Consider the following 22141-nt stretch of genomic DNA (forward strand, 5'->3'; position numbering starts at 1 on the left):
GTAGACTGGAATTCTTAGTTAAAAGAATAGACAACAGAATGGGCAGATCTTAAAACACTTTCCTTTAAATAAAGTGTGCAAATGGCCATTTACTACCAGCATTCTGACAGAGAGGGCCTAACTTGTCTCATACATAATGCCTGTGATCTCCAGGTTTTGCTTTGAGAAAGCAGAATAAACACTCAATTTTCAGTACAAAATGTGTTTATACTTTCAAATTTTCAACCCACTTCTTTAGGTTTTTGTTTGCTTTTTGAAACATGGTTTCTCTGTGTAGCCCTGGCTGTCCTAGAACTCACTCTGTATGTAGATCAGGCTGGCCTGGAATTCAGAGATCCGTCTGCTTCTTCCCTCAAGTGTTGAGATTAAAGGTGTGACACCACCAGGCTCAACCCACTTTTCCTTTCCAGTTTCTCACCTGTTTCAAAAGTATTTCTGCAACATGATTTTGTGTGTCTACACATCAAGTATTGTGTACTCTGAGTGTATCTGTTTACATAACATTTCAGTTACTGCAACAGCCTAAGCAGATTAGAAGTAAATGCAGTTAACTTCTACTTAGCAAATGACTCCGCTGTTAGACCAGAAATGCATTACCAAACTCCAGCATCACCTCTTGGTCACAGCTCTGTCCTGGGAAAGAGGGAGTACAGAAAGCAGGAAGCATTAAGCCTGTAGTGGAGGATGGCAAGGTTTGATTACCAAGCACTCAGAGTCAACAACATTGGTGCCAAAGTCATCGCTAATCAGAACCCAGCTATTTATTTAATATACTCTTTGATTTCTTGCAAAATGAAAACTTGCATACAATACCTCAGAGCTCATCTTTAGGGTTTTAAAAGAATACTGTCAATAAGCATCTGATATCATTAGAAAGTATGAGGTAATTTACTATGATTTTACTAGTCCTTCAAAACATTCATGAGTTGTGTCATTCTCATTTTGTATATAAAATAAGTTATATATATATATATATGAACATTTTATCATTTGCTCTATAGCTATGGATAAGAAATACCCATTTTCAAATTTTTTAATGTTGAGTTGTAAATAAGATATTTTCTTGTTTATCAAGAACTCATGGCTATTTGTTTCCTCATCTCTTCTCTCAGTGCCTGGCAGTCACTAATCTGCCTTTTGTATCCCCAGATTTGCTGGCTCTACAGATTTTGTTAGCAACAGAATTACAGACTGTGTGACCTTTTTTTGTGTGTGTAGCTTCTTTTACTTAATGTATTTTCAAGACTCACTCATATTGTCACAAGTATCAATATTACATGGCTTCTTACAGTTAAATAAATCACTTTGTGGATTTACCATATTTTGTTTCCCCATTCCTGGCATGATAGACTTTGACTATTGTGAATTAAGCTACATAAGAACACTAATGTACAAATCCTGTGTGAACATATATCCCTTTGATCCCTGAGAACTTTTTAGCCAACCCCAACACGCCCGCTGTAAGCCCACTGCCTAAACCTTCGATACTTGGGAGTACACATAGAATTGCTGGGTCACAGAGTAACTCTACATTTAGCTGTTTGAGGAAATGTTCAACTGGCATCTACAAGGCAGTACTGTTTGATGTTCATCCCAGGAAAATGTGACTTCTCCAATTTCTGCACATCTTTTTAATTTTATTTTTAGACAGTCTCATATAGCCCAGGTTGCCCTTAAATGTTCTATGCAGCAGACAGTGACCTTGAATTTCTGAGCCTCCTGCTTCTACTTAAGTGCTGGATTACTGACTTGTACCATCGTGCCCAGCTCATGTGGGACTAGGGGTTGAATTCAGGGCTTCCTGCATGCTAGGTAAACACTACACTAACTGAACTACATACACTAACTGAACCACATACCCAGCACCCATAAATCTTTTTTTAAAATGATAACCAAGTAGATGAACTGACATCTAATTGTGGTTTTAATTTGCCCAACACTAACACCTAATGATAATGAATATCTGTTTTGTAAGTATAAGCCATTTATGTACTTTGGAGGAATGCCCATTTTAAAATATTTGTCTTTATATTATTTAATTGGAACAGTCATTTCTACTTAAATTTGTACATTAAACATAACTAATATTATATCTTAATAGATGTGCTGACATAGGCCCCACCTGCCAAAAAAACAGAGCCACTGCCATCCAGTACAGAGATAACACTGAAATTCCAAAGATTTGGAAAGAAGCTTGCCAGAGTTCTTCTGATAATGAAATATTAATTACTCATAATGTTTAAACTCCTAAAAACTCAAGAAGTGTGATTTAATTTCAGTCTAGTAGATTAGTGTCACTATGACATGCTTGGCATTGTTATTCATTTCCATAATATAAGAAATACAGTTACATGATTATTACCAAGGAAGTCCACTAAGTAACATATTTTAAGGTATCCAAACATATCTGCCTAAATTGACCTCTGTGATGGGTTTTTAAACCTCTTCTTTTTGTTGTGATCCAAAGACACTCAATTAGTGCAATTGTTTTCTTCTATTTAAAAATAAATGTAATAATCTGTCTAAAAATAGATTTGCTAACACTGTCTCCCATTGTAAGACTGACTTTCTCTGTCTTAATAGTGTGCTCTAATAGTAAGTCTTTAATTCTGATGAAGTCTAATTTACCCATGCTTTGCTTTGGTTGCTTGTTTTATTGTATTACCTAAGAAACTAAAAAAAAAAAATATATATATATATATAGTATATATATATATGATGTATACATATATATTATATATGTATGTATATATAATTTGTTCTCTGTTTAAAGTATTGTAGTTCAACTGTTTGGGTCTCACTCTGGCCTTGAACTTGTGGCCCTCCTGCTTTAGTCTCCTAGGGGCTGGGATGACTAGTGTGTGCCTTTACAAACAGCAAGGTTATCCACTTAAATGGTCTTGCTACTCCTGTTTAAACTGAACTCACCAGGCATGTATGTTTGGACTCTCAGTTCGTTCACATTGTGGTTATCCTTAAGTCAGTACCACAATGTCTTACTGCATGTCTGTAGTAAGTTTTAGTTTGTTTTGCTTTTGAGACAATCTCAATGCAATCTTGGCTGGCCTGGAACTTAGAGAGATCTGCCTGCCTCTGCCTCCCAAATACTGGGGAACAAAGGTGTACACCACCATGCCTGACCCCCGTGGTAAGTTTTAAAACTGAAAAGTGGACATCTTCCAACTCTTGTTCTTTTTCAAGATGTTTTGGTTATTCTGGGTCTCTTGCATTATCATGTGAACTTTAATTTGCCCATTTTTTCCTTTCTTTTCTTTCCTTTCTTTCTTTTTTTTTTTTTTTTTTTTTTAGATTTACTTATTATGCATACAGTGTTCTGCCTGCAGGCCAGAAGAGGGCACCAGATCTCATTACAGATGGTTGTGAGCTGCCATGTGGTTGCTGGGAATTGAACTCAGGACCTCTGGAAGAACAGAAGTGTTCTTAGCCTCTGAGCCATCTCTCTAGCCCATGACCCATTTTTTTCAAGCACAGGTTTTTAAGGAAACTCAAGGATATTGTGTTGAATCTACAGCAAACTTGCCAATATAGTCATCATTAATAGTAATTCTTCCAACTATGGGATGCCTTTCCACTTTTTAAAAAGATTGTCTTTAATTTCTTTCAACCATGTTTTATGGTTTCCAGTTATATTTTGGTTAAATTTCTTCTGGGTATTTTATCTTTTGGATGATTTCTTCTTGAAATTATCATTGTGAATACAAAGACATGAATTTCATTTTGCACATGAGTCGTTTCCCCTGCAACCTGAAAAGCCTTAACAGGTTTTCTTTTTTGGGTTCTTCAAGGAGTGTGTGGAGAGAGAGGGGGGAGGGAGAGAGAGGGGGAGTGGAGAGAGAGAGAGAGAGAGAGAGAGAGACAGAGAGAGAGAGAGAGAGAGAGAGAGAGAGAGAGAGAGAGATCTGCAAATCGTGATAGTTTCACTTCTTCCCTTTCTACCTAAACATCTCTATCTCATTTTTGTTTGACTGTCCTGGCTAGGCACTCTATACAATGCTAAGCAGGCCAGAATTTCTATCTCCACATTCATTCCTGATTTCAGTAACTTGAATTCTTTTTCTTTGTCAGAATAGCTTAAAGTTGATGTTGTCAAGGTACCAACTTTTATTATTTTTCCATTTCCTGTATTATTATTCTGCATTCATCTTCATTTCTTGCTGTCCACTTGGCTTGTGTTTCATTTACCTTGGTTCTAATGTATTAAAGTGTGAAGTTGGATTATAAATTTGAGCTTGCTAAATGAGATTGACTTAAAGTTCTAAAGGCTCACAAAGTTCAACTCTTCCTCCTTGCTAGGCAATATCTGTATTATTTCACATGTGGGGTTCATTGACAGTAGACCATTTTTCATGTCTGAACTAGTTAAGCCAAATACTTCCTAAACTGTCTCTCTAAAGATGGACTGTAAAAGATCCAAATCATTTCAGAATCAGAACTAACCTCCTCTTTGGACAGCCAACTTATGGATACCTGTGTGAAAATGTCTAAGTCTTTCAATTAGAAGTCTCCTTTCATTGCTGAAACTGTGGTAGCAGATTGTTTTCCCCAAAGAATATGACACTACTTCTCATTTCATATATTCATACACTTCAAATGTAGCCATTCCCATAGATGGCAGAGCCTATAGCCTTCTGCTTGAGTCTTGGCTAGATTCTTCTACAAGAAAGGGATATACTTCCATGTGACTATGAAGACTAGGTCATTATAGGTGTGCTGGATAGCTTTATGTCAACTTGACACAAGCTAGAGTCATGTGAGAGGAAGGAACCCCAATTGAGAAAACGTCTCCATAAGAGTAGGTGGTAGGCATGCGAGTTTCTAGGATACTTTCTTAATTAATGACTGCTAGGAAAGGACCCAGCCCATTGTGGGTATACTTCTGAGTTGATGGTTCTGGGTTCTATAAAAAAAAGCAGGCTGAGCAAGCCACAGACAGCAAGCCAGCAAGCAGTACTCCTCTGTGGCCTCTGCATCAGCTCCTGCCTACATGTTCCTGCCCAATTTAAGCTCCTACCTCAGTTTCCCTCAATTCGGGATGTGTAAACCAAATAAACCCTTTACTCCTCAGGTCGATTTTGGTCCTGGTATTCATCACAGCAATAGAAACCCTAAGTAAGACAATAGGTCTTCCAAGGTCTCATGGGACACTTATCTTTGGAGTAAATGAGACACCCTGTAAGCCAGCTGACTGCCCCAAAGCTGCCATACCACAAGGAAGCCACAAACACATCACATAAAGCAGTTCTGAGAAGACATGGAGAGACAAAGAGATATCCAGTCAGCCCCCAGCCCCAACTATTTCAGCTATCTTTCCTTTGCTATTGTAGCTCCACCTGGCCACAACCATACCAGAGGCCAAGTTAAAACTTTCCCAAGGAGCCTTTCCCAAATCCTACAGAAATCACAGGTTTGGAGGTGATCTGTCACATAGCAATGGGGACTGGGACTCTCGCTAGTATGCCTTTAAGATTGGACCGGGCCAGTCAAATTGGGTTTGGTGGTATAAGCCTGAAGTACTAGTTTACTCAAGGAGTGAGGCAAAAGGGTTGCAAGCTCAAGGCCTGCCTATTCAACAAGACCCTATCTTAAAAAAAAAAAAAGATTTTACAGAGGGAAGGGTGCTAGGGACATAGCTCAGGAGTCCACCACTTGCCTAGCTTGTGTAAAACTCTGACTTCAAGACTTCAATTTCAGCACTAGGAATAAATAAGAAAATAAACAAAATACTACCATGAGATTCTATTTTTAATTATGTCTGCATGGGCCAAATGCCAAAAGTTGGTAACACGTGTCACTGGTAAGCCTGAGCCATACCTGTGCAACACAAGTATAAACTGTCAGTTTTTTTGTGAAAAAAAAAATTACTAACACCTATGAAAACGACAAATGCATCAGTCCTTTGACCCAGCACTTTATGTTCTAGGAACTTGTTCAAAATGAAATGGAAACAGGACTTCCAGAACAATAGAGAGAGGAACAGTGTCAAAACGATGATTTTAGAACTCTAGAAACTGACAAAAGGCAGACAACAAAGAAATCTTACGCAAGAGGAAACTACTGAATCTTAGTGAGAAGCAGGTATTCCATATTACTGTTCAAATCACAGATCTGGATAGAAATCCAGAATACAGAGAACTCTTGCAACTCAACAAGGGGACAACACCACAATTTTAAGCTACACGTACAATTTGAACACACTTCTCTAAGGAAGACATGCACCTCTCTGCAAGCATCAGTTTGTAGGGGAAATGTCATATATGGATATTAGACACAGAGCAAAGGAGTACCAGCCTATAATCCTAGGAAACAGGAAGGACCGTAAGACAGACATACACAGTCACGGTCCCCCAGTGAAGGGGAAAGGGACAAGAGCACCTGAACAAATTGGGAGCATGGGGGGAGGGGGGAAAGGGGAGGGAGAGAGGAGAAAGAGGAGGGGAGAAGAGGATGGGGGAGGAGAACATGAAGGATCAGGAAGATTGCATGGGGAGATGAATAGAGGAAAGCAAGGAAAGAGACACATCAATAGAGGGAGCCACTATAGGTTTAAAAAGAAATCTGGCACTAGAGAATTATTCAGAAATTCACAAGGACGACCCCAACTAGGAATCTAAGCAATAGTGGAGAGGCTACCTCAAATGCACTTCCCCTATAATTTAGAGAATGATGACTACCTTAAATACCATCCTAGAGCCTTCATCCAGTAGCTGATGGAAGCAGAAGCAGAGATTCACAGCTAAGCACTGAGCCAAACTCCTGGAATCCAGTTTCAGAGAGGGAGGAGTGATGAGCAAAGGGGTCAAGACTATGCTGGGAAAACCCACAGAAACAGCTGACCTGAGCAAGTAGGAACTCATGGACTCCAGTCTGACAGTTGGGGAACCAACATAGGACCAAAACAGGAACCCTGAACGTGGGTGTCAGCTAGGAGCACTGGGCAGTCTATGGGTCCTCTGGCAGTGGAACCAAGATGTATCCCTAGTGCACAAACAAACCTCGGGAGCCCATTTCCCATGGAGGGACACTCTCTTACCCTAGATACACAGGGGAGGGCCTAGGCCCTGCCCCAAATGACTTTTGACAGATTTTGATGATCCCTCATGGAAGGTCTCACCCTCCCTGGGGAGTGAATGGGGAATAGGATGGGGAGATCGGTGGGGGACATGGGAGGATGAGAGGGAGAAGGAACTGGGATTGATATGTAAAATAAGATTGTTTCTAATTTACATAAAATTTATATAAAAAACAATATTTATCATGTCATCTTTAAACTCACAAAAAGAGTGGGGGGAGCACCCTTCAGAACTACTATTAGAACAGCAACAAAAGTTCACAGAAACAAATGCTGGGGAGTGAAGGGAAAAACAGAAAGCCTGCTAGTGCTATCCAAGTGCAAACTGCTATAGTTATTTTGGAAAACTTTGAATTGTCCTTGAAATATTAAGCATAATTTTCATCAGGAGATCCTGCAATTCTACTCCTAAGTTACCTGCACAACAGAAACATCAACACAAATACTTGGAGGCAAATGTTCATAGCAGCATCATTCAAAATCACCAACGACCATTAACAAACTGTCAGGTAGTGAATGGTACACAGTGGGGCATATGCAATGGATTCTACTCAGTAACAAGAAAGGAAGCAATCTTGACACACATGAAAAGGGACAAAACTTGGAAATATTATGGAGAGTGAAAGAAGCCAGCAGCCAGACAATGCACACTATGTGGCTCCATACACATGCAGCTCCCGAAGTTGGCCTGCAGAGACAAATTAAATTGGTGACTTCCTGGAACTGGGGTTCAGAAAGAGATGGACTGACAGGTACAATTGGGGGTGGGGGGTTTGGTTTTACTAAAAATTATGTGAATTATATTGCAGTAATGACCATAAAATTCCATATAATTACAAAACAATCAAATTTTACACTTTAAATGAATGGATATTATGGTATGTAAATGACAGGACAACCCAATGACCTTTAGCTTTAAACAGAACCATTAACTGGTGATCAAATACAAGAGTGCTGAAAGAAAATGAACCACTGACACCTGAAACACAGCTGAGTCTGCTTTGCATCACAATCCGTGAGAGGACCTGCCCCCAAAGGCCTTCCATTGGGCCAGTCTCTGCTATTAGGTGGGCCAGGGTGCACCTAATTCCAGCCCTGAAACCTTGCAGGTGGTTTCACTGTTACCTTCAGAGCCACAGAGGGTAACTAAGAGTGAGGGCCAAAGGGTGCTGACTTTGACAAGATAAAGAAACAATAACAGCAGAGATCTGAATAAATCAATCCATGTCAATAATGTGAGCAATTGGTGTTATTATTTTGTCTGTCACATTTCTGGTTTCCGGCGTCTATTATGTGAAATAACACAAAAAGTACAGTAATCATTTTTTAAAAGATTTCAAACTACATGTCAAACCTCATTGTAGCTTGTCTTAAACTGTTCTTTAAACTTCCAAATGGAGACAGTTTATTCCTACCAACTATCCTGACACACACACAAAAAAATTCTGATGAATAATAACAATAGGGTTTTTAAATTTCCATGAAACACTGCAGGCCAGTTCTAAATGCATAATGCACTGGGCTAGTTCAACTTTCATAGAATATTTTTATTAACTCTTTGAGAATGTCATACAATGTACTTTGGTCATATTTATCCCCCACTTCTCCCCTATCGACTGTGTCCCCATCCCCTCCCAACACTGTGTGTGTGTGTGTGTGTGTGTGTGTGTGTGTGTGTGTGTGTGTGTGTGTGTGTGTGTGTGTGTGTTTAATCACACACCAAGTCCAATGTGCTGCCCATGTATTCCTGTGCAGGACCGTCAACTGGAGAATGGCCAATCCATCAAGAGCCCACTGACTCCCCCAAAAGCCATCAACTTTCCACAGCTGAGCCCCTCCCACTCCATACTAGAATGTTAACTGGCTTGCTCTTGTGCAGGTCTTGTGTGGGCACTGCTGCTGAGTTCCTGGGTACAGAATGTCATGCCCAGAAGAGACTTTAAACCCAGTTCTCCCTGATCTCTGGTTCTTGCAATCTTTCCAGTGCCTCGTCTGGGATGGTCCCTAAGCCTGGGGTAGGTGGGTAATATAGAGGTCTCATCTGGGGCTGAGCATATTACAGATACTTATCTTTGCACTTTGATAAGCTGTGAGTTTCTGTGTTAAGCACAGTCCACTGTGCATAGAAACTCCTCTGGTAAGGCTTGGAGCTTTGGTAATCTATGGGCACAGGGGTATTTAGAAGGCAGCTTGATTCTATGTCTGTTTAGCATAGTGGTGTTGTATTCACCCTAGGATACAGCCTATTTCTAAAACTAACAGAAGCTAGAATTAGTTACTTTTGTACAATTTTTCCAACCTTCAGGGTGTTAAAAGCATTTAGATGTCAAGATATTTGGCAACATAACATGTCTATATGGCTAAACTAGATGTTTTGTTTTCTTAAGGAAAAGCAAATACAGTTTTTAGCAAGGTGTCCCTCAAGCTACTTGAAAAAAACTAGTCATTCAGTCTCCATAGGCTCAGACTTTTCACCAAATTTTCATTTCATTTCAACCAGTACAGTGAGCCTCGTTCCATGTACTTCTCATCACACAGTCAGCGCTGCCCCTCTGTAGGGTGCCAGGGCATGTACTGAGTCCCCAAAAAGCAGGTATTTAGAGAAGGAAAGACAGTCTGGATTTTATATTAACAAATCCTTTGTTTTCAAGCAGCATTGCTTTAATTATTTCCTATAAATACATCAGAGTCCTTACGAAAACGATTTTCACTTGAAAATTTAAACGCTTTAATCATGACTTGTAAATGACCTCAGAATATTATGAACCTTCTGCCACAGACCTAACGTGCAGAACCCACTCCCCAAAGACACGGGGCTTCCATGGCAGCCAAGTGCACTGAGCAATTGGTTATTTTATCATTTTAAAAGGAAACCAGTCTTTATCAAAAGACTGGCAACAGGGTATTTTTGGAAAAATTACAGAGGACATTGTAAAAATTACTAACTGGATAAAACTGGGGCATTGGCTAGAGAATAATCATGCCAGCTAGCCCTCACTGCTCCCAAAGCTGTGCTCTACACCCAGAGCACCTCCTATTTGCCCCCTTGCCTGGCATGACTGCTTTCTTAGCCAGGGTTGATGACCATTAAACCAAGAGTTAGAATTCCATTTCCTTTTAAATCCAGAACGAATCTGGAGCAGAATGGGTTCAGACTCAATGGAGATTCCATTGAGACTGAACCCATTTTGTTTAGCAAGCTCCTCTCGGAGGAATCTGCCCTCACATCCACCTTGCCATCGGGGCCTCAAGCAAGACTAAGGCAGCTGCCTGGGGCTACAAGCAAGCATCCACAGTAGTGTGATACTTGGGCTCCTCCCTTGCACACTGGACAGTCAAAAGAACACTAGGAAGTCAGCCAGCAGTGACACAGTCCTCAAATGCAGGCAAACATTCTGACGGGTTTTATTTGCAACTACATGGAAATCCAAACAGCTATCAAAATACAAATGCAAAGACAAGAGTCCCCAGTTTTGAACAAACTACAAGGCATACGGGCAAAACATGAAGCAGGAAAACATGTTGCTTAAAAAAAATTAATAGAGATAAACTGAAGCAACCCGATGGTTAAAAACAAATGTTGGTGAACTCATCCCACTGAAATAACACCACAATTGACCAAAAGGAGACAAACAGGTCCTTGGGTACTTTAAAAATGGCCTTAATGTGGCTTAACTAAGGAAAACAATTGATGTGTGAACAGAACAGACTACTGTCTACATAACAAGAACATGGAGAAAGCAAGGGAAAGACAAAGGCAGGTAGAGAGTGTGTGCATAGCAGGCTGCATGCCAAAGAAACAGAGATACAGAGATGGTGCCGCAAGGGAAGGAGCAGGTACAGAGGAAGTGTGTCCTGAAGCACACTTGGGAGTGAGAGAGCTGAGCTGTCTGGGGAATCTTAGTTGCTGCTCATCCCTCTTGTCCAATTATTAGTATTAGTATTATTACTATTTTGAGATGGGATATTGTTATTTAGTCCTGGAAGTCACTATGTAGACCAGGCTAGCCTTGAACTCACAGAGACCCTTTTGCTTCTGCCACCAGAGTGCTGGAGTTACAGACATGTGCCATCATACCCAGCTAGGATGATAAGTTACAGTGACATGGACGACAAACAAGCTCCACAGCTGTGCTGTCACATCCCAAGTGCTGCAGATACATGTGGCTGATGGCTACACCAGACCTCATGGGCAGAGACTGCAAACGAGCAGGACTGTTTTGCACCATCAGGCATTGCTGGACCTTCAGTGACTGTGTAGTACTTCTATAGTCTGCAAAGCAAATGGAGACATTCCCAATTTGAAAAGAAAACAGACTTTGAGCTTTCTCTTCTCATTTGCTATATTTTTTTACTACTTCTTTTCCAAACAGTACATAATTGGCAGGGGTTCCACAAAGCCCTAATAACCTCTACAGAGGCCAGTCTCCTCCATGTTGATTCTCACTAATGTGGTCCCACTTGCCTAGACTCCAAAGTAGACAGCTACATCTGGAATATGGTGATGCATTCTGACACCCAAAGAAGTCATGTTACCCACGCTCAGCAGAAGCAAGGCAGCTGACAGATACCCCCTGCAGTTTAAACAAACATTTTAAACAGAAGCTTTTCTTCAAAAGAACAATGACATTTAAATATAGTGTTCTTTTTCTGATTTAATTCAGTAGAAAGTAAAGAGGAAAAAATAGGCCTGAAGTTAAAAGTTTATAAAAAGAAGAGAGGGAGAGAGGGAGGAAGGGAGGGAGGGAGGGAGGAAGGGAGGGAGGGAGGGAGGGAGTGGGCCCTATGAATTGAGAAGGAAAATGGCAAGAACAAGAGACTGCCTCCAAATGAAGATAGTGCCTCCCAATAATCCTCCTGCTGGCGGGCCCTAGGCTTCCTGATGGAGTAAGGCTTCTTAGGAGGACCAGAGTTTTAAAAGGATCAGCTGAAAGATCTCCAGAGACAGGAAGTACAGTTGGGAATGGGGACAGGGAAGGGGAAAGTTCAGCATGTGAGACTCTCAGTCCTAAGGCTACAGCTAAAAGATCATGGCCTCCGTCCTGACAGCTATATATACCAGAGATGCCCTAGATGCTACAGTCAAGTCTAATCTGTGCCCTCAATGCCTCTGAAGTGCCAGGTCCACCAGCTTTCCTGGGGCCCTCAAAGATTTCTCCACCCTTGAGTCTAATCCCACCACAGCAGTCCCCCCCCCCCGCCCCAATAATATACAAACATATGAGGCCTTGGCAATGGCAACTGTAGAAGGAGAGGCCATACATGGTGGGCAATTCAAACAAATGACAAAGTGGTATTAGCAACTGGTGGGGAAAGATGGGCTATGCAATAGCCATGTTGGCTCATGTCACTAGCATATTTTCATGGAAACTTATTCCCTATCTCATGTCACACACAAAAAGTACAGATGGATAAGACTAACACTAAAAAGCAGGACAAACTTTTATTTTTTGCGGGGAGGGCACAGTGTATCTTAGAGCATGGAGCTATTAAACATATGTAAAAAGATCTGCCATGAACGTGCAGATGATATGTAACTGCTGCATGGCAAAGCATACACATTCTGGAAGGATACGCCAAGGGAGAGAACACCTAATAAAGGAAACATCAATACATCTACAATACACAGAAATCTAAAATATATACAAAAACCTCTATGTACAAAAACCCCAACAATATAAAAGAAAGACCCAAGTCATACAAGAAGATATAATGCTCAAGTGTAGTAGACATTAAGGGAATGCATTTTTCAAATTGGTAATGCAAAAGCTGACAAGACCAAGCCCTGGCAAGAGATATCTTAGTAGCAAGACTTCAGTTTGACCCCCAACACCCTCCTATGAACTTGGATGTGATATGTACATTTAGAATCCTGGACCTGAGGGGGCTGGAAAAAGAGGATCCTCAGGGTTCACTGGCTAGCCACCATGTTCAGAGCAATGCTGCTCAACAGAGAAGTGCAGAAACAAACTGTGGTATTGTCCTAGAACAGCAAAAACACAAGACACAAGTACACACTGTACACTTATAAGATCAATATCTATAAGCCAAGGATGCTGCTGCCTATAAACATACACGTAGTGTAGTGCAAGCCATGTATGGGAATAGCAAACACCATGAGGAGGTGGGGGGCACACTGTATGGTTTTCATTTTACGTCATCTCTAGCTCTCAATGTAGGACAAAGGGAGCAAAGGGTAGAGGCTATTTTTCTCTCTACATTTTTTTGTATTCATGGCATTTTTCAGGTATCAAGTACCTTCTATTTTGAACAAAGAGGAAGAGAGGGAAGAGGCTAAAATCACCAACCGGGCCAGTGCTTGGCTGGTGCTTGATCTCCAGCATGCTGTGCTTTGTCAGTTAGTTTGTGAGCATGGCTCTAAACATTCTGAACTAGGCTGTTTGACATCAAAGCCCATGGAGGAATCTATTTTTCTTCTTTCTAGGAAAATAGGAACCCTATTTTCTGTGGGTTCCAGTTTTATAAACTCACTCAGGTGCTATAACTGGGAATATTCTCAAACCCTCCACCCAGACCAACACTATATTTTGCCCCTTTAGTTGAAGAACCTGACACTGATGCTCACACTATCTTCTGGAAGACCTTACATCAGCATTCCCATTTTTACTATTATAGGCTGGATGTCCACTATGAACCAACAGCTAGAAAAACATCAACGAACATAGTCTCAGGCAGTATAAACATTAAATAATTTCTAAAACTATAAAACTAAAATTGTGAGGAATGCTTCTTAATATTTGCATGCTTTTTTTGTTGTTTTTTTTTGTTTGTTTGTTTTTGTTTTTTCGAGACAGGGTTTCTCTGTGTAGCTTTGAAGCCTATCCTGGCACTCGCTCTGGAGACCAGGCTGGCCTGGAACTCACAGAGATCTGCCTGCCTCTGCCTCCTGAGTGCTGGGATTAAAGGCGTGCACCACCAATGCCCGGCTTGCATACTGTTTTAACCAATGTTTCTTGGTAGGTTGTAAGGTCTCTTCCAACAAATCAGAAGGTGCTGTAACCAGTGACTGACTCTACAGCAAGAGAGAATTCCTTGTCCAACAGGCAAAAGGATGTGAGTGGTGCCTCAATCCTTGAAAATGACTTAGTGTCAGGAGAGTGCAGTCAGCCTCTCCACCCACCTGCCCATTGCACTCATCACAACCTGCATTAAGAATATTGATGCATGTTAAGGTGGAAACATAAAGAGCACCACAGAGTTTTGCTTCTAAGTCAGTGGGTCTCAGCTGGATTGTCCTTGCACCCAGGGGACATTTGACAGTGTCCAGAGACATTTGTTCTTGTCACAATTGGGAATAGAGTTATTAGAATCTAATAGTAAAGACTAAGCATACAGCTAAACATCCTACAGTGATACTTACCATGAGGGCCATCTACGTCATTCACCTAAAGATGGCAAGAGTGCCAATGTGGAAAATCCTGGGGCATGATGCTTAGAATCATGTCTGCTGACTAAGAAGGAGAACGTGTCAGAAACCAAGTGCAGGGCCCAAATAGGCCAAGTGCCAGTGACCTGAGAAAGAAGATGAGAATGTCCAAAATGCAGGCTCCAGAGAAGCAACAACTATAAACATATCACAAAGCAGCAAAGGTATAAGCTCTTGGGAAAAAAAAAAAAAAAAAAAAAAGCAAGGTAGGATGCTGGATCTAGAGCTGGGGTGAGAAATGTTTCCCTGGAAGAGATTCTACTCCCCAAGTGTAAAGACACATGACTTTGTTCACATTTCCAGGTGAACCAAGGGACATGGGGGCTGTGGGACAATTAAAGAACTGTTTCAGGTGGAAGGTAGAGGCAACAGGCAAGGAGGACTGGGCAGTAGAAAAATAAGAGAGCTGTTGCCAGTGAGTGGTGACAGCTCAAGAAGGTGCTTACCTTCAGGGCAGAAAGAGGCTGCTCAGAAGATGGGTATGGAGAATGGAGCTGACTAAGAAAAATCAATGAGGATGATGATTAAAGGAGTGGTTAAGTCGAGGCTGTCTGGCTGGGTACATGAAGATATAGGTCCTGTGCTCACAGATAAGCACTAGGAGAACTTGGAATGTTAAGCACACAGGGTTGTTCCTTCAAGGGAAGAAATGAAGAACCTGTTATCCACCCAGAAGACTGGAGCAGAGGTGCTCTCTAGCCTGGTGGCCTTCGTGCTATAGTGTGGCTAGAGAATTTTCCAGCACTGGCACTGGACACTCTCCCATCGTAAAATTAATTTTTCTCAGTCAATCTACAGCACCTATCTTTACAGACTTTAAAAAGTTTCAATGTAGCGCTGGGTGTTGGTGGTGCATTCCTTTAATCCCAGCACTCAGGAAGCAGAGGCAGGCAGATCTCTGTGAGCTCAAGGGCAGCCTGGTCTACAGAGCCAGTGCCAGGATAGGCTCCAAAGCTTCACAGAGAAACCCTGTCTCAAAACAACAACAACAAAGTTTCAATGTAGTTACATCTGATCTGTTCCTCCTCCCCCCCCCCCCAGCTTACTTTGTTCCTCAAGGAGATTTATGTATGCTTTGTTGTGGCAGTGGGATTAAGTTAATTATCACCAGAATCATTTTCACCAAACTTAAATATGCCTAAAATAACCTTAAATATGAACCAACACAGGTTACTGAAGCATGTTGAGCCAAGCAGCCTTCTTGCCTCTCAAGGCTCATCACTTTTCTGGCCATGAAGGTCACAGAGAGGCACTTGTTGAACAATGCTAAGGCAGGCAACCATACCTCCAATGTGTAGATTTATCTACATGGCTATCCGAAAGCCCCCAAAGTGCAAAACCTACATACTTTGGGTGTCCAAACTTCCCAGAACCGTGTGGCAGCAGAATCAGAACCTGCCTACCTCAGGTCCGTATGGGCCCTACTCAGTGCTCAGTGCTCAGTGCTGCTATGGGTACTGCTCCAGACTTACTGGGAAGTACAGTATCTCCTTAGAACTTAAAACAGTAGTGAGGAAGGTAGTTCATTCACATCTGTAATACCAACCTCTGGAGGCTGAAGCAAAAGGATCTCTGAGTTAAAGGCAAGTCTGGTCTACAGAACCAGGGCTACACAGACAAACCTGTCCCCCCCCCCCAAAAAAAAATACATGAAACTAGAAGGGAAACTATATGGAAATGAAGGGCCAATAGCAAGGGCAGGAGGGTCAAGAGGGCAGTAAATGGTTTACATATATGTAGAGAAAATCATAATGTGAGTCGTGGCCTCATGCAGTTAACATGTGCCAATGAGAAATGGGAGAAAGTCTGTATTCTGACATGCATCAGGTGCAGGGTTCAATAAGAGATCGTGGAGCTACACAAAAAGAATGGATGTTTACTAAGTTAATTAAATTGAACAAATGGGAGAATGGATGACTTGTGTACTCATCACTGTAGGCACAGAAGTGTGAAACCCTCATGGCATACATGGATGCCACGTGAATAAGTTTATAGAATTGTTCCTTAAAATCTTGGCAATTTGGTAACAGGATCCCAGTGACTCGTGGGATTCAGATGATCTGTGGAAAGAACTAAAATGAAACAACAATAAAAACCCATTGCACAGGCTTTACTTATTTCCTTCCTGACTCCTGGATTCACTGCCCCCGACCCCCCTCTCAGTGGGCTAAGTCTGGATGCAGCTGCTGCCTGGAGGATGAAAGAGATGCGCAGTCACTTTCCAAGCCAATGCTGTACACCATTCATCTGACTGTGTTGTTAGCATTGAGACCAATCCTTTCTGTACTTGTGTCAAATGTGCTGCAGTGACAGTGGTTATGGCCATGGCTGCAGAGGAAGATGCACAACTCTATTGTTCTTTCATTCAAAAGTATCTGGGAAGAGCTTTCTGCAGGAGTCCATAACTACCTTTTTTTTTTTTTTTTTTTTTTTTTTTTTTTTTTTTTTTATCCTAAGTGCTGAAAACACAGCAAGACAATCAAGATGGTTCCTTGGAGGCTATGGATGTTGGAGATACATGGACATGCTGCTTATGATGATAGAAGCATACCAAAGCTGTGCTAAGGAAGCCAAGGATGTCAGTCCATGAGAGAGGAACCCAGCATCCATGGAAAGAGGAACTTTACAAAACCTCCCTGAGAAGGTGAAGCTGAGAACTAAAAATGTAACTAGAACTCCTCAGCCCAAGGGAACACACAAAAAAGAGGAAGAAAGTGGACTCAAGCAAAGCAGAGGGTGAAAAATAAATAGCTGAGGGTGGGGATGAGGCAAGGAAACCACAGTCTGCATAGCCTAGTGGGCCAAGGCCACAAGTGCTGGCAGGAGAAAGCTGCCATCCAGAGGAAACCCTGTTTCAAACTGGTTCCTACTTCTGAGGTTCAGGAAGATGCTTCAACCCTAAAACACAGCACAAATAGGAAATTGACCATGAAAGGCTGAAACCCTTTCTGCTGTGGGGAAGAGTCCTCTTGTGTCCCAAAGCACACCTAGTGTGTACTTCACAGCGACAGCAGGAGCGGCTGTTCACTGAAAGCATCTAGAGAGCTCAAGAGTCTGAGCAGTGAGTGAGGTCACTGCAATGTGCTGCCGACACTGTAGGGTAGGACGATCTGGTAGGGCACTTTGGGACCATAAATTTACCACAAGTATAATTTGAGCTATTCAGATGTCAATAGGAAGATTCTGGCAGTGTTCAAATTTCCAACCACAACCCTAGCAGCATAAACGATACTCTGCATTTTGAACCTGTGACAGTTTGAAAAGCAAATGCTTGTACTCTGTCCCAAAGAACTAGCAAGCCATACCAATTACTCTATTGACATATTCTTGACATCCGGTCAGTGCAACAGACTCAAAACCTAGCTTTAACACATTTTAGTTCTGTATTGTAATATTTCTTATTCTTAAAAACAAAACAAAGAGACCTACTAAGCCAGAGGAGCTCACAGGGAACTAAACACGCACTGGGGAGAGGATATGCATGGGGGGCAGGATGGGAGGTACTTCACGGCCACTCATCTGTGAAATCACCACCATCTCCCATTCTTGTCAAGAGTCACTGGTGACCTGATCCCTCCTAAAGTCCCCAGTGTTCCTGGGCCTGACTTCTGACTTTGCCATCATGCCAGGAAGTAGGATCCTAATCACCCAGGCCCTGCAGTTCAGGACTTCCTGAACAACAAGAACCTTCCCATTCTCTGCACTTCAACTTCAACCTCCCTTGGGAACAACTCACCCCATGCCTCTGCCACCCTCAACTCCAAGGTTTCAGGGTGAGCATGTTCTTTCTCCCTGACTGCTTGCTACCCCCCCCCCAAATTCCTTTCTTCACTTATTTGGTTATGTACACTTTGTACTCAACTAATGTTTACAAACATCTGCTATGTGCCAAGTTCTGTAATAGATGCACAGAAAATACACCATTAAAAATAAAGATAGAAACCTCTGCCCTCCTGTACCATATCAATCAGCAATTTAATAAAGGGTATGCTGTCAAACAGTGATCTTCAGGGAGGGAAAAAGACCACAGTGGAGCCCTTAGTGGGGACTAAGAGTGCTTAATCAATGAGATGGGCTCCCTTCTGCCCAAAGGAGCCCTTGAAGAGAGATCTGAATGTGGTGAGGAGCAAACTACAGGCATGGATAAAGAGTAGTCCCTGCAAGTCCTGGAGGCAGGGACACTTTGGTGCAGTTCAGGAAATGAAGGCAATGAAGTAACCTTGGAGCAGTAGCTGTGAGGTAGGCTACTCTACCAGTCCAAGAGAGAAGAGAATGGAGACACCAGACTCCTCCTGCAAAGCAACCACACAGTGCTGAGTTAAAACTAGGCTGCCAGCAGAGTAAGAGCAGTCCAGGAGTCCTGCTGTTTACCCTGAAGACATCACTGGCCTTGCAGCCCTTCCAAGTAGTAGCCATTTTCCTTTCACAAGCCTCAGTACAGTTCACCAACCCAGCTCACTATTCTGCCTCACAACCACCCCTCAGCTCTGAGCCTCCTGCCCTCACATCATCACCTTCACCCCCTCATGCAGCTACTCTCCACAAGCTTGTCACCTTCCCTCAGTTACTCACTGCAAGATAAGCCTCTCAACAAAAGCCAGGAAGCTACCCTGGCTTGCCTGAACTCCTTTTTCCCCGGGTCTGAGTCTCAAACCCTGGGACTTCCTGAGTCCTCCACATCACAACCCCCTCTCCCCACCTTTCTACCTTCTAGCCCATCACAAAGAATCACATTCTAGCCTGCTCCACAGCCAACTGAATAGGAAAGAACTGTCAGGGCAGAAAGACACAAGTCAGTGGAGCTATACCCTTGAAAGGTAACAGGGGAAGGCAGCCATGTACAAGGAGAGCTTTGCACAGCAGCTGAGAATGGCCATCCCAGCATGGGTATTCCCATCTGGTGTTCCCCCCAGCGGCTGCTTCTACCTGTCCCTCCTCTCCAAGGTAACCCACTGCACCCTGTCCTCTGTTGCCCCCAGTATGCTGGGCTGGTGAAGAACAGGTCCAAGTGCACACACTGACACACATGATGGTGGAGTGAGAGTGCATGGAGTCCTGAGTGAGTGTGAGTCAAGGGCAGAGGCATGGAAGGAAGGGAGTACAGAATGAAGGCAGGCAGAACCTCTCTGAAGCCTTAGCAACTCCTTCCTCTCAGGCAAATAGCCCTCTCCACTTCCACTCATATCCTTACCAAGTCTAGAAGCTGGTGTAGTGGTGGAGAGAATGAAGTCACCATGTGCCAAAGCCCAACTCTGGGTTCCTCTATCAGATCCACAAAGGCAAACGCTGAACTGAAAAAATTAATGACTCTACCACAAAGCCATGCCTATGAACTGCAACTTGATTCCTCTTATATTTTGGTTGTGAGACTAGCCTTTAAAGGCTAAGCTATCTCTCCAGCCCAGCAACTTGATTCTCTATACCTGCTCAGAAAATCTTGTACACACTTCTACTTGAATCCCCACCAACAGTAAATGGGGCTTTTCTACTTTTTTTTCATGCCCCTAGTACCAGAACTCACTCTTCTGAGCTAATGAATTTGGCTTCTACTCTACTAAAAGCAAGGGGTATTTGTGGTGATCACTTAACACATCCTCTCTATGACTCAAAACCCTGCATGACTAGTGCCTATCTGCCTGCCCTTAACTCCTGGCTTCCAGTGCTCTTTGTTTCTAAGGGGCCTCCTCCACCATCTCTGCCCCCTCTGCAGGGCTCTAATCAGTTACTCTAAAGCCACTCTTGCTTCTTGATTAATTTTATGGTTGCATGGAGAGACATTTTACAAAAAGAAATAAAGAAGCTGGGTTTGGGAGATAGATGTCTCAGTAGCTAAAGTGCTTGCTGTGCAAGCATGAGGACCTGAATTCAGATTCCCAGCATCCACACAAAAGCTGGGCATGTTGGCACACATCTGTAACATGTGGGGCTGGGGGAGGACCTCAAGGGCTTACTGGCCAGCCAGCCAGTCTAGTAGAACTGGAAGATCCATTTCCAATTTTAAAAAATGTACTGGAGATTAAGACCCCTGAAGTCAGATTCTAGCCTACACACACATACACACACACACACACACACACACACACACACACACACACACACAGAGGCAAGCACACCACACACATGTGCTCACACATGCATACTACACCCACATAAAGAATAAAAATGTTAAGGAAGCAGAAAGACACAAGATGCTTACAGTAACTGTGACACCAGAGTGCACATGGGGATGGTAAATAAAGTAGGATGGATGGGTCAGGACACGCTCACCAATCTTAAAAGCCAGAGCAGAGTAATGATTTTTGAATGAGGAAATGTTCATGATGGTATCAGTCTAAGACCAAGAGCCTGGAACTGGACAAGATGGAAGAGCAGAGGACAGAAACGAGGTGGGAAGGGACAGGAGATACACAATGGTGATATGACATGGTAGAGGAAAGGCAGGTGCATAATGTAAAAATCCTGAAAAACACAATAGTGAGGAGGAAGGCAGGAATACAGGACATTTGCAAGCCTGGTGAGCAGCAGCACTGACAGAGGAGTCTCAAGCCTGCATGCCAACTCTACACTGTGAGGACACAATGCTACATGTACCCTAAGTTCACAGCACTCCTAAGGCTGAAGTGGCAGGCTTCAGCTCCCTTGAGTATAAACAGAGAAGCAGAGCCCCAGAAATGATTTGTCATCTGTCACAAAACTAGCTACAGAGCAGGGACAAGAGCCCACATCTCCTGAAGCCTTCTGAACTCATATGGCTGCCTCTTCTAGAACCTGGCCATCTCAGACAAGGACATGTGTGAGGTAGCACAGGCCACAGCAAATTGGCCACACTAGAGCAGATGCTGAGAGTAGGCAGGTCTAGATTGTCTGAACTTGAAGACCGTCTCTCTGTGACTAAGCGGTAGGTGCTGTTCAGTTTTTTTTTTTTTTTCTTTTCTTTTTCGTTCACAGAAATTGTGTCCTTGCACTAACAGGCAAGGAAAAGCATTCAGTTTAGAGTTTGCACATGAAGGAACCATGCACCAGTCTCCTCAAGAACAGGCTGCCTTTTTAGCTTCCTGGATAAAAAGAATTGTGGGGTTTTTTTAATATAATTTATTTTTATTTTATTGGTGTTTTGCCTGAATGTATGTCTGGTGAGGGTGTAAGATCTTGGAGTTACAGACAGGTGTGACCTGCCATGTGGGTGATGAGAATTGAACCCGGATCCTCCCGAAGAGCAGTTGGTGCTCTTAACCGCTGAGCCATCTCCAGCCCCAAGAACTGTGTTTTTAAAGGGAATACTAACAGACAATGAAGACAGACATGCAATCCTTTAGCCAGGTTTGAAGCCCTTTTAAAGACCAATTTCTTCTAATGGTTTCCATATTTAAATCAAGCCAGGAATAGAAAGAGAAACAATAAAACAGAAATGTAGTACAAAACTTTACATGGATTATACAATTTTTAGATTGCTATATGGAAGGGCTCACATTTTCTTCCTGGAAATGAGACAATAATACTCTTACCTTTAAATGTACCAAATACTGAGGTACTATTCTTGATAGGGCAGATAACAAAAAGGTTTTCTTTGTTGGCATAGTTGCTGCTATTGTTATGTCATGAAA

The 22141-nt window shown here is 42.5% G+C and overlaps 1 protein-coding gene across 7 annotated transcripts in view; it reads right to left on the reverse strand.

Moving 5' to 3' along the window:
* Mrtfb (myocardin related transcription factor B) overlaps window positions 1-22141 on the reverse strand; it is a 151477-nt gene that overhangs the window by 98343 nt on the left and 30993 nt on the right. For 2 of the 7 annotated variants that reach the window (XR_004770672.1, XM_027424761.2), the window contains exon 3: window positions 14472-14623. The exons of 3 other annotated variants lie outside the window; for them this stretch is intronic. Coding sequence is in view for 2 of the 4 variants with exons in the window: in XM_027424761.2 (XP_027280562.1) it covers window positions 14472-14483 (12 nt within the window). In the remaining 2 variants the exon portion in view is untranslated. Of the gene's footprint in view, window positions 1-11168; window positions 11364-14471; window positions 14624-14983; window positions 15211-22141 lie in introns of those variants that run through there. 2 more of the 7 variants (XM_035447230.1, XM_027424763.2) reach the window with 2 other exon arrangements.

The sequence above is a fragment of the Cricetulus griseus genome, chromosome 7 (assembly GCF_003668045.3).
Source record: "Cricetulus griseus strain 17A/GY chromosome 7, alternate assembly CriGri-PICRH-1.0, whole genome shotgun sequence".
Taxonomy (NCBI): Eukaryota; Metazoa; Chordata; class Mammalia; order Rodentia; family Cricetidae; genus Cricetulus; species Cricetulus griseus.